A 12,056-nucleotide genomic window follows, 5' to 3' on the forward strand; every position below is an offset into this window, starting at 1 on the left:
TTTTTTTTTTAAAACAGCTGATGACCTCATTAGGAGCTGCAGCCTTCCTTTCGTTTTCTTCAAGTGTTTGTGAGGTCATCAGCTGTTAAAAGGCAAACAGAACCCTGAGAAGTTGAACTCCTGTTTTGGCAGGTAAAAAGCCTTCCAGATTACAATTTAAAGCTATTTATCAACGAGCTGGAATCTGAGTCAGACTCAGCTGTAAATGTGAATGTGGGCCGCTTAGGGTATATAACCAGCTTCTGTGTTTGTATTTAGTTTATTTTTTAAAAAAATGCATGTTTGTATTTAACTTCTTTATCATCCTATTTTTCAGAGATCTTATTAACCCTCCTGTTGTCACTGTATTTAGGTGCAGCAGCTACAACATGTTGACTGCTAGTACCTGTGATTTGCAGCAAATTGTGTCTTTTTGAAGCATTACAGTAGGAAGCTTTTTGTTTGCAGTAACCTGCATTAAAGTAAAGCTGAAACGTCTCTAAGAGGAGTTGTTGGTGTGCCTAAGTGTTTTTATTTAATGATTTGAGATTTAGAAAAATGTCATGATAGTTGGTTTTGTTTTGTTTTAATTTTATTTGACCATACAAAAACATAGCAATTGTTTTAGGTGAGTGAGTTCCATAGACTGGAAGTTATAGTAGTTATATCAGTGCAAAAAGTGTGTCCCTTTTTTTTAGTCCTAAATATTGTATGTTTTTTGGATATTATCTTCTCCTCCTGGATTGCAATCATTGCTTTCCTGCCATAAAATGTATCTGTGATGCTGAAGAGTGCAAAAACATAAGCACTTTGACCAGATTCAGGGAGGTGGGAGAGACATGCATACATACTCACTTGGCGACTGTTATCCATGTTATCTCCAGCTTGATAGCAAGATGTATAATTTGCAAGTGTTTAACGTCTTATTTGTTCTTCTTCCTGATCTTACATTGTCTCCCTCTCATCATTTATTCACCAGTAGCTACTCTAATAACTTGCAGTATTGGGGGGATATTTTTTTCATAGAATTTTGTGTGTGCAGCAGAGAAGGAGGTACCTTTTGAATTTGTCTGCTGTGTCTTATTGGTTTAACTAGTGCATGCTTGTTCTTTCCTAGTTTGTAGTTAGTGCTTCTAGAATTAGAATCTCTGTGCAGAACATATGGTAACTTATTAGTGTTAGTACTTACGTGAGCAGTCTCACCTAAACTAAGTCTTCATCTGCGATCAAGTAATGACCTGACAGAGCTCTGTCACATAAGTGTTACATCAAAATTGGAACTGCTTTAGATTTAGAGTTGCTGAGTAAGAACCTACTGAGTTTCATTTTATTTCTGACCCTTGATTATTGAATATATTGCTACTTGTGTCAGGTAGAATCAGAATTTATCCTTCTCTCAGGAGTTCTATCAAATGAATAATTAAAAGAAGTAACAGCATCTTCCCTTTTTGGAGATTGCCAATCATGCATGAATTCCCAGACTGTATGACGCCAATATAGCTGCTCTCTCCAACACTGCCTTCCGGCATAGGGTGCGAGGCCTTTTGTAGATGTAGCCCACGTATTTGGGCACTCTAGCTATTTCCATTTGGTGACTGATTCCTTCCTACGAAGCATAAAAATTTCAAGTTAAATACTTGGAGCTATTTTGTAGTTCTGTATAATACGGCTTGCCTAGTCTTGGGACATTGGCTCTCACATCTGGTCCTTTAACGTACTGTGCTTCCAGCAGTAGAACAGCCTGGTCATGAGACATCAGCTACCGCTGAGTATTTCAGCACGCTGAACCCACACCTGTTCTTACAGGATTTGTTACGTCCTTCGGGTAGGATTTCAATACTACGTCTTCCTACTACACTTGAGGACCCAGCTGCTCCACTACCCTCCCACTCACTGTCTAGTGCTTCTCTTCAAGATGTTTCTGCCCACTTCCTTCAGAGGGAACCCTGGCCATTTCTGAGATACTCAGGAAAATGGAGATCTGACTCCACTGGTGCTTTATCAGTATTGCTTTCTCTTCCTGACCATTCTGTAGGACAGGGGTGGGCAAACTATGGCCCGTGGGCTGGATCCAGCCCCTCAGGGCTTTGGATCCAGCCGGCGGGATTGTCACCCTTATGGTGTTGCAGGCCCCGCGCTGCTCTCAGAAGCAGCCGGCACCACGTCCCTGGGGCCCAAGGGGGATGGCCGGGGCAGAGGGCTTTGTGCATTGCACTTGCCTCCAGGCACTGCCACCCGCAGCTCTTATTGGCCGGGAACGGGGAACCACAGCCAATGGGAGCTTTGGGGGAGGTACCTGGAGACATGGCAAGGGCAGCACACGGAGCCCTGTGCTGCCCCCCCCCCCCCCGGGGCCGCACAGGGATGTGGTTCCAGCCACTTCCCAGAGCGGTGCGGCATGGGGCCAGGGTGGGCGGGCAGGCAGGGAGCCTGCCCTGGACCCGGTGCGTGCTGCTGCCACCCCAGAGCCGCTTTAGGTAAGCAGAGCTGGGCCGGAGCCCGAACCCCTCCTGCCCCCCAACTCCCTGCCTGCACCTTGGACCCCTCCTGCACCCCAGCTCCATGCCCTGAGCCCCCTGTCGCACCCCTCCTTTGGCCCAATCCCTTGCCCTGAGCCCGTTCCTGCACACCAAACCCCCTCCCGCACCCCAACCCTCTTCCCCCACCCTGCATACAGTTTCCCCACCCAGATGTGGCCCTTGGCCCAAAAAGTTTGCCCGCCCCTGCTGTAGGATGAGTTCTCATATTCTCAAATCTATTACATATCTTTGGCAAATGGAGGAATCTCTGTGAGGGCTCAGATGGACTCCAAATAGGTTCCCATGGTGGGGGATCCATGGGGATTACCGTTTAGCAGCTATCTCCTTTCCAAACTCAGTTGCTCCATGCCAGTAACGATCCGGGCCTGATGGGTGATCGCAGTTCTTGCATAGATGTTCTGGAAAGCAATACCTCTACTCAGGCTTAATAAAAACAAGTCCTTTCAGGTGTCGTGAGGACTATAGTGGGCACTTAGAATTGCTTACCATAGGCCTGTGGAAGTAGTGTCTTACAGTTTTTACAGCCTATAATACCCCTGATGGAATCTGGGAATGATGAAGATACAACTTCCCTGAATTTGGCCTTGTTGAAATAAGTCAGCTCAGTGACACTAGTAAAACAATATCCGCTGTGTACTGAAGGCTGAGGATCTCCATGGGCAGAGCTGATCTTTGCTAGCACTGAGAAGCTGGGCAAAGTTCTCAAAGTACATAAATCTCTCCAGGAGATGATGGATGAGAAATGGGGTGCCTATGATAGGAAATCCTCTTTTTTACTTGTCTGTTCTGGAAACTTTGTCATTCAGAATGTCAAATGTCATGTTACGATTTCTCCTTTGTAGAAACTTATAAAGCTGGGCTGATATCCTGCAACAAGGCAAAGTGTCCATAACTGATTCTATGGAAAGTACATTCTACCTTTTAGTGTAGATTGCTTCAACAGAATTGACAGCCCGGTGGGGTGACTTGGGGTGGAGGAACTGCATTTACTATAGACTAGATGTGGTGGCCCATAACTATTCTCTGGAATTCAGGTCTTTTTCTCTCTGGCCATTTTTCTTCTTTAGCAGAAATGGGCAGTGGCTGGAGTAATGGAAGGCTGTAAATTCAGGGCCATATCCCCATGTTGATGACTGACTGACTCTCTCTCACTCTGAATTAGAATCCATGTTACCAATAGCTAGTGTGTTCTTTGAAGGCAGTGAGTATAGTTACCCAGAAAATGATCATGTTGACTCCTTCCTTGTTGGATTTATTAATGTATCCAAATGGACAAGGTATTTCTATCTGGCACCAGAGTGGTGAAAAGCTGGGACCATATTTCAGCCTCTTTTACAGCGTGGGTCTTAGCATAGCAGTCTTCCCATTCTCTTGGTGTTATAACATCTTGCCTGAACTATTTCTATGTGTATACTTTCACAGTACCGTTCAATCATTTTGTTTCTGAGCTGGTGGTCTTTACAAGACTACTCCATGGATCTCTCCTGAGGAGGGATGGTTAAAAACTTGGGAGTGGGGGTTCCCCACAACCCTCTCCCCTCCTACTGTAAACATACACTGGACAGTAATAACATGATATCCTGCAAGGTTGAGAAATTCGTTGGAGCACCAGTGTGCTCCAAGGATGTATGGTCTGTGATGAAGAGGGTTTAGTCAACAGTCTCACTTTCCTGTCTTTGCGCATGGTCTAATGCTTGCTTAGCACCTTGCTTTACCTGTGTTCATGGTATGACATTTGAGAAAGAGAACTTCATTGAGTTATTTTCATGTGAAACTATTGCAGTGTACCATACTCAAAGGACATTTGTGGGCTAGTCGAGAGAGGAAAACCTCTAATGCATTGTCATATTCAGGTATGAATGAACTTTCTTTTTCAGGAGGGCCTTGCAAAGGGGTTGAGTTAATTTCCTTGAATCTGAGGAGGAGGTATTCAGTAGTAAAGGATCTGACTCAGTTTCTTTTCAAGGAGATTGGGAAGCATTGGGTTTTCTGGATTTCTTTTTAGATCTGCTGACACATTGCGTCCTTTGTTCATGGAATTTTAGCCTGCTGTTGAAAGATTGGATAAATCAGCCATTTGAAACTTGGGTTCCCATTTGGTTCCTTACTCTAAAGACAAGGTTCTTGGCAGCTGTTTTTTATGAGGAGAGTTGCAGGGTTTTTTTGTTTTTTTGTTTAATGGAGGGACCCTTTTGTTTTCTACGTAGATGGGGAAGTGGCTAAGCTGTTCTCCCAGCCTGCCCCCCAGAAGTTACTTATTTTTAGATCTCGAGAACCATACTTAATTGAATCCTAAAGAGTATGTGACTCTGGCACCCTTTTCCTGGTGGCCTAAGGATAGTATCCAGGAGACTTACGTGGCAAGATGAGACCACCACATTTTTGGGATGGAAGCTTACTCTTCTATAACACCATTAGCCTTCTGGTTCCCCTCTACAGGCTGGAACAGAGGTGTAAATCCACTGTCTGAGCTATTGTAAGAAAGCTCCAAGAAACCTGATTAATAGGTTTAAAAAAAATAACCCATTTTAACTACGGAATTGTTTTCATAGTTGTGCTAAGCACTTTAGAGCTTAGCTGCTTTCTTTCCTTTCTCTATATCTGTAAATGAAAGTAGCTATTACGTTGCCATTCCAGCTCATATCTCTGTGTATAAGCCATAATTAAATTTGGCATCTCCTGTCTACCAACTATCTTTGCCAAATGCAGACTCACCAATCTAGGCTTTGTCGTATTTCTATTATAGTGCTGTCCCTTGACATGTTTAACCCCTTCAGGCAAACGTTTATGTTGCACTCTTTAAACAGTTGAGTTCATAGCACCTAACAAGGCAGTTCTATCACTGTGTAACTGTAGATTTGTAACTGATCCCAAACTTTCAGCACCTTTAGCAATTGTTCAAAAAGCTCAACTGACTATAAAAACAAAACCAGCGGCAACCACTCAAACCATCTATTAAAAGGCAAATGAGGAATAATACCTTATGCACATGCAAGAATTAGCCTTCCAGCAGTGTCCCCCTCTGCAACATATCCAGAAAGTCAACAGGTTAGAGCTGTTTCAAACCAAGGGGGAGCAAGCTTCAAAGCCAGGAGAGTACCCTGTTGTAGAGAAAGCCAGCCCTTTTATACTGAGGGGACTTCAGCTTGAGCATCTCTGGTGATTTTGTCTGCTACAGTATGGCATGAGGTGACATGCGAGCTCTTAGGCAGGTGAGTGCCAAGCCATTTAGGGCTTTGTTGGTCAAACCTTAAACTCCAGTCTTAGCTGCTGCTGATTACTACCTTGGTCTTCCCTATCACATCGCCGACACCCAACAGCTAACCCTAAGGGCACGTCTTCACTAGCAACGTTAAAACGCTGCTGCGGCAGCACTTTAAATGTGGCCGTGTAGTCGCGACACTACCACGGGGGGAGTAGCTACCCGTGCGGGAGTGCTGTCTATGCTGCCACGTTACAGCGCTGAAACTTGCAGCGCTCGGGGGGGTGCTTTTTCACGCCCCTGAGCGAGAAAGTTGCAGTTCTGTAAAGTGGCAGTGTAGACAAGGCTTAAGACTAATACCGCGACAAACACGCTGCCCCAGAAACTTATTTAAACTGGAACCCCTCCAACTCTGACACTTTTGGAGTTCTTGAGATTCTCATGTCTAAAAGGATTCACATAACAGTTCATTGGTCTGATGCTAGCCCACTCTATGCTTAGTTTCTATGTGTAGTTTGAAATTCTGCATGGTTGGAAAATGTGAGGAAGCTCTCCTGTTGGGACATAAGCTTTGGCTGGGGTGTGGCTGCTTTGTTTCTACAAAGCTGCTTCAGTGTGGGAAGTCGCTATTTGAGTTATTAGCTTCAGATGAATCTTGCATAGTAAGGGCCAAGTTAAGACTAAAATAGCCATAGATGTGGTGATTGTTTTCTTTTCTTGTATAGTTCAGTTCATAATTCAGTTTTATTTAGAATTATATTACCCATTGCACACATTACATTAACCTTGTTAGCAGCTATTTTACTTTAGCATGTATTAAAACAAACTTGGCAACACTGTCTCCTGCACAAACTTACACAAATGCCACCTCAGCCAAAAAAGACTTCAGTAGAGTAGGTGTCCTCGCACAAAGAATTTTGAAGTCTTAACTTTAGTAATGCAGTTTTTTTTCCCCTCAAGTTCTCGGTTTATAAATCTTTCTCTCTAGAGGAAGGACATCAAAGGTATTCTTTAAATATATATTTGCTATTAAGATTATATTCCGTGAATTCAAGCCTGTAAAAATGCCTGGCAGTCCCCTCCCTGTCGATTTCGGAGGGAGTCAGTGCCCCCCATGTTGTCTCATTCCGCTAAGTCTGGAACAATGGGAAATTAGCTGTCTTGGGTGTCCAGGCCCTCTGAGTGGGGCTGAGCAGTCATCAGGCTCTGGGGTGCAAGCCCTTAGGCAAGGGGGAGCTCCAAATAGTCTAGGGCTCTGGCAGACCAGTGAATAGTCTAGTCTCAGGCAGGGTGGACACCAAGCAGTCTTAAGGTTCTGGCCTGCGGGCAGGGCAGAGCAATTAATCTAGCATCCTAGCTCTGGTGGACAGTAAACTAACACAGACCTCCTGGCCTAAGGTAGGGTGGTAGGAGGACCTGGGCCCACCCGGCTCCCAGCCCAGGGCCTGAATAGTGGCAAGGTGTTTTGTTACTGGGTCAGTGGGGAATCCAGCTGCAACACGCTGACCTGTTGTCAGGCAGCACTGCAGCTGGACTACTGTCAGCTGTCCCTGGGCTACTTCCTCCCCTCCCCTTGGGGTGTACCTGCATCCAAGGGTTGTCCTCTTATCTTCCCGGATACACCGCCAATGGTGGTCCCAGCAGCATCTTGATGTCTGGAGTGGTGGGGCACTCTGGAAGCTCAGACAAGTCCTTGGGACAGCAGAGGTCCTCCTCGGCATCCCGCTCCAGCAGTAGGAGAGAAGCATCTGTCTCCCTTGGCAGCTCCAGCCCGACTGAGCTGCAGGGTCAGCCTTTTATACTTCCTGTACCACTCTCCTTATTCCAGTGGTGCGGGCATGGCTTGCCTGGCTTCACCCACCAGGGTGTAAGTGACCATCCCTGCCTGTCATGCTTGGAAGGAGGCCACGCCCCTTTCGCTACAAAGACCTTAAACTGAAAACCAGTGGAGATTTTGAGTAATTTAACCATTCCACTGAAATTCAAAGCCTTCTGAAAGGCTCCCTGTACTGGAAATCCGGTTTATCCCACGGGCTTTGGGTACTCTCAAGAATTATTGATAAGTGTTTAATACAAAATGTGCTAGTCTTTTTTTAGCAGTTTTTGTAGGAAGGAAGTTTTCATCTAATAAAGTAAGCTTATGGTATGGACAAGCAATTCTGGTACAGCAAACACTTTAATGCGGTACTGCTGCCTTTCAGTAAAGCATGGTGAGGAATTGGGATACAGAGGTGTAGATAGCCTGTTTAGATGGCCAAGATCCCTTAATTTTGTGAGAAGGCTATCACTTTAATTAGGCAACTATCAATTTTTTATTACACTGTCACTGAGGCACATAGACCTGTAAAAATGTATTTGGATTTATGCTGACACTTTTTGATTGGCATATCAGATATTTTAAATGATTCTCTTTTTCTTTTGGCTCAAATTTTCCTTCCTCTCTCTGCTTGTCTTCTAAACTTTTTAAAATAGTAACCTAAAAAATGTTGGCTTATGAAACCAAAGATGCAGTCATAGAATTTTTATTGACGGTCACTTTTCAGACTCTTGAAAGGGCACTTCTGGTATCTAAGCTTTTCTTTTAAATAAAGCTCTGGTCTGATGATTTAAATTACTATTCTTCAGTGTTGTCTGAATACCCTCAATTTAAAATATACATGTTCACAGAACCCTCCTTTTTTTTTTTTTCTTTTTTCACTTATATCTCCCTGTCTTTTTCTATTGCCATCTTATTTCTGTGCTTCTGCCCACTCCACTAGCAACTGCCACCATGGCAACTCTTCCTTTAGCTGAGCAGATGGGTTATAGAAAGCAACCAATGTTGAGCGGGTTGAACTTCTAAAAAAAAGTTTAAAGGAGACATTTTGTTTGTGATTAACTCTGAGGATATTAAATCTCATAAATAGAGCTGTGTGTGCCTGGCCACTACATTTTGTTTGTGATTAACTATTGCTAGATCACCAGGTATTTTACATACTTGAGAAAACTCTTCAGAGAAATCCTGCTTTGTGTGTGACTAGCCTGCTGTGAACCAGCAGGATCCACAGAGACTTTGGACATGTCTACACTGCCCCACAGTCTGGATTATGTTCGTGTGAATAGCAGTGCGCACCAAAGTGCTGCATGGTAACTCCCCTGTGTGAATGTTGCAGATGTGAACTAAGGGGTTCCTATTTTTCATTAATGAAAGCATTTTGAAACTGGACTAATTGAGGCAAATTAGGAACTTCTTAATTTGCGCCCGCATCATCAATGGAGAAGTTACAGTGCAGCAGCTTGGTATGTGCTGCTATTCACACCCCCATAGTCCAAACTGCGGGGAAGTGTGTAAGCAAGTCCTTTGATTGCCTGGTAGAATGGATGGTATCAACTTTCTTTCTGTCTTTAGGATGCGTCAGGATGAAACGCCACAGGCATCTAAGCACCAGTGACAGTTCAGACAATGAGAGTAAGTAGTATGCATTAATCTTCCCTTGGTCTATCACCTCCTTATGGTTTCCTCCTGTGGCTTGAGGGCAAACTGTTTTACCCTTTTTTTTTTTTTTTTTTTTTTAAACAAGTTTGATTTCCTTTCCTTTTTTGCTTTCTCCAAAATTCAAAGTACTGAAATCTATCATCAGAAGAGATGAAATTACAAAACCTGATAATTTCAGGAAGAGAATTTGAATCTTGTGCAGAATTTGAACGTAATATGTACTTTCAGAGAAAATTCCATAACGCAGCAGAGCATGCGCTCTCGAGGAAAATTGGGTGTAGTCAGAAATATATATATTTTTTGAAGTGTAAGTGTTTGTGTGAGAGCGCCCAAAGTCTGTAAGCTGACCCATGTGAATGATTGGTCTAGCCTGTGCAGAGCCTCAGTGGAAAAATTTTAATTGTAGGGGTAGAGAACTGTTTGTGGGAGAAGGTATGTGTAGTTGGGTATCTGAAAACACTTCGCTTAGGATGTGTTTTTACACTCCTGTTAAGTGTGCCTAGAGATGAATGGGACATCCTTTTTAGCATTTATGTAAATGGCAGTTGGGCTCCACAGGGGTTCAGGATTCTGCCCATACAGATCAGCTTGAGGATTGAGATCTAAATGGAAAAGATGTCTACCAAATGTCTTAATTTTCTTGGCACACTTTTGGTTTATATTTTTGTCTTTCCCTTCAAGATACTGAGTTGTGGGTCTAGAGGCCCTGGATCAAATTGTGTAAACTCTTCAGGGCAGTGACTGATGTGTTTTTGTTAAGCATTACATAAATCTGAAACTATTAATAGCTGATGTTGCATTTGAGTCACACAGACATGATATATTGCATCACATATTGACCCAGTATCTTCTTAAAAACTTGGCAGTGCAGTGACAGTGATTTTTGTGCATCTCTGCACTTTAGTTTAACACCATCTTGATTCTCTAGTCTCCCTGAGTCCTCCTGTACTCTTACTCCCTCCAATATTGCCTGCATTGGGTGTAAAACTAAGTTCCTTGTAAGCTGCGTTGCTACGCAGCAGGCTCTCAAGGGCCGTGCAGGTGGGGAGAGGTGCCCCTTCCCTGGCCTGGCCCTGGCGGAGCTGCTGGGAAGAGGAGAGGTGCCCCTCCCCCAGCCCCGAGCTGCTGCTGTGGCGAGAGAGGGCTGGGTGGAGTCCTCTCCCCACTGCAGCCCCGGGGGAGCCTGCACCCCAAACCCCTCATCTCTGGTCCCACCCCAGAGCCCGCATCACAACCCTCTGCCTCAGCCCTACCCCAGAGTCCACACCCCAGCCTCAACCCTCTGCCCTAGCCTTGAGCCCCTCCTGTACCCCAATCCCCTCATCCCCAGCCACACCCAGGAGCCCGCACCCCCCGACAGTGCCCTAAGCCCCCTCTCACACTCCGAACCCCTCGGCCACACCCCCACCACACATCCCCTCCATATTGGTGCACATAGCAAAATTCATTTCGCACATGGACGTAAAAAATTAGAGGGAACATTGCTGGTGGAAAGGGAAGGAATCTGCATAATCGTGTCCTCTCTGCTCTTACCTGGTGTATATCAGGCAGAGCAGGGAATATTCTGATCATGGTTTCACTTATTCTTTCTGAAACTACACATATTGAGAAGAGACTGTGGTTGGGCTACAGACTTCATGAAAGTTCCTGTTTGGGTACAGCTGACCCAGAAAGATGATTCAAGTCTATGGTGTCTTGCAATATATCGAGGAATTATGTGAAATTCAATGGGTTACAACTAAACTCTTGTATTTTTTTTTTTTTTTTTTAAATAGGTCCTTCCACTTCCTTTTCCTCTTGTTCCAAATACAGGAGCAAATCAAAAACTCCAGCAAATGAACAAAAGAAACCTGCTGAGGTGAGAACAATGGTTAAAGTTTAGATTGTGGTAATCTGATTATTTTGTAATGTATATTTTTTGTCTCTAAGCTTTGAACTATGGGTTTGGGGGGAGAGGGGTGATCGTGTTAACTGTAAAATCTCTCAAATGAAACTGCATGCTCCCAGTCCACAAACAGGATGTTTGGATAGTAGTATGGAAATAGTGGTGGCTGGGGCCTAAAATGATTGGTGGGGCTGCAGAGAAGAAGGTGACCCACATGATCTTCTCCCTTGAAGGCTGATCCCATTTTGAAAGTGAAATACAGACACTTTGGTGAGTTTTGGGGGGGGCGTATAAGGCTGGCTGTTAAGGGGCAGGGGTGCCCTCTTCAGAATGAAACATGGGGACACTTCAAAGGGCAGGATAGGAAAGGACTGTATTTACTCTGTCATCGCCTTACGGTTTTCTTAATTCCAGCCTCATCCCTTCAAATCTAGCTCTTAACTCTGCCATGTCCCCTTGCTGCCTCACCCTTTCTACATGCCTGTCACCAATTGGTTCCACTCCCCTGTGCTTGACCATGTCAACCTAGTCCATCCCCCTGCTGGCTGAGAACCTCCCTAAGACCACTCAGCTCCCTCCAGCCCATCTCTCACCTTCTCAGGAATATCGAACATCTATGCCTATGGGCTGAGTACGTGCCCGCTTTCTTAACCTCTCACCCTACTTCCCCAGTATCAGGACGTGCCATGCTCCATTGCAAACGTATGTACCCAGCCTCTGCAGGTGAGAAAATCTATCTTTAGACACACAGCTCTTCCCTCTCCTGTCTGGCTCGGGACTCTATTCCCTAACTCAAATCTCCACTTTCTACCAGTGATTGGACCTGGAGAAGCAGGAGCATACACAGTAGGGAGCCTTCTGTAGGGCTGAAGAGAATTGACACCATAGAAGCCTGTATTCCCTGGTCTCTGCTTTCTCCCTCTGTTACGTAGGATGAAGAGATAGCAAGTGTGAAAAATCGGGATGGAGGAGGGA

At 44.7% G+C, this 12,056-nt stretch overlaps 1 protein-coding gene across 4 annotated transcripts in view; it reads left to right on the forward strand.

Annotated features, from left to right (window-relative positions):
• JADE3 (jade family PHD finger 3) overlaps nt 1-12,056 on the forward strand; it is an 87,285-nt gene that overhangs the window by 33,546 nt on the left and 41,683 nt on the right. For 3 of the 4 annotated variants that reach the window (XM_074965842.1, XM_074965835.1, XM_074965852.1), the window contains 2 exons: nt 9,110-9,169; nt 10,972-11,054. In XM_074965842.1, the coding sequence (XP_074821943.1) occupies nt 9,121-9,169; nt 10,972-11,054 (132 nt within the window). In that variant the 5' untranslated portion in view covers nt 9,110-9,120. Of the gene's footprint in view, nt 1-9,109; nt 9,170-10,971; nt 11,055-12,056 lie in introns of those variants that run through there. The other variant, XM_074965860.1, reaches the window with a different exon arrangement.

Source organism: Natator depressus, chromosome 1 (genome assembly GCF_965152275.1).
Source record: "Natator depressus isolate rNatDep1 chromosome 1, rNatDep2.hap1, whole genome shotgun sequence".
NCBI lineage: Eukaryota > Metazoa > Chordata > Testudines > Cheloniidae > Natator > Natator depressus.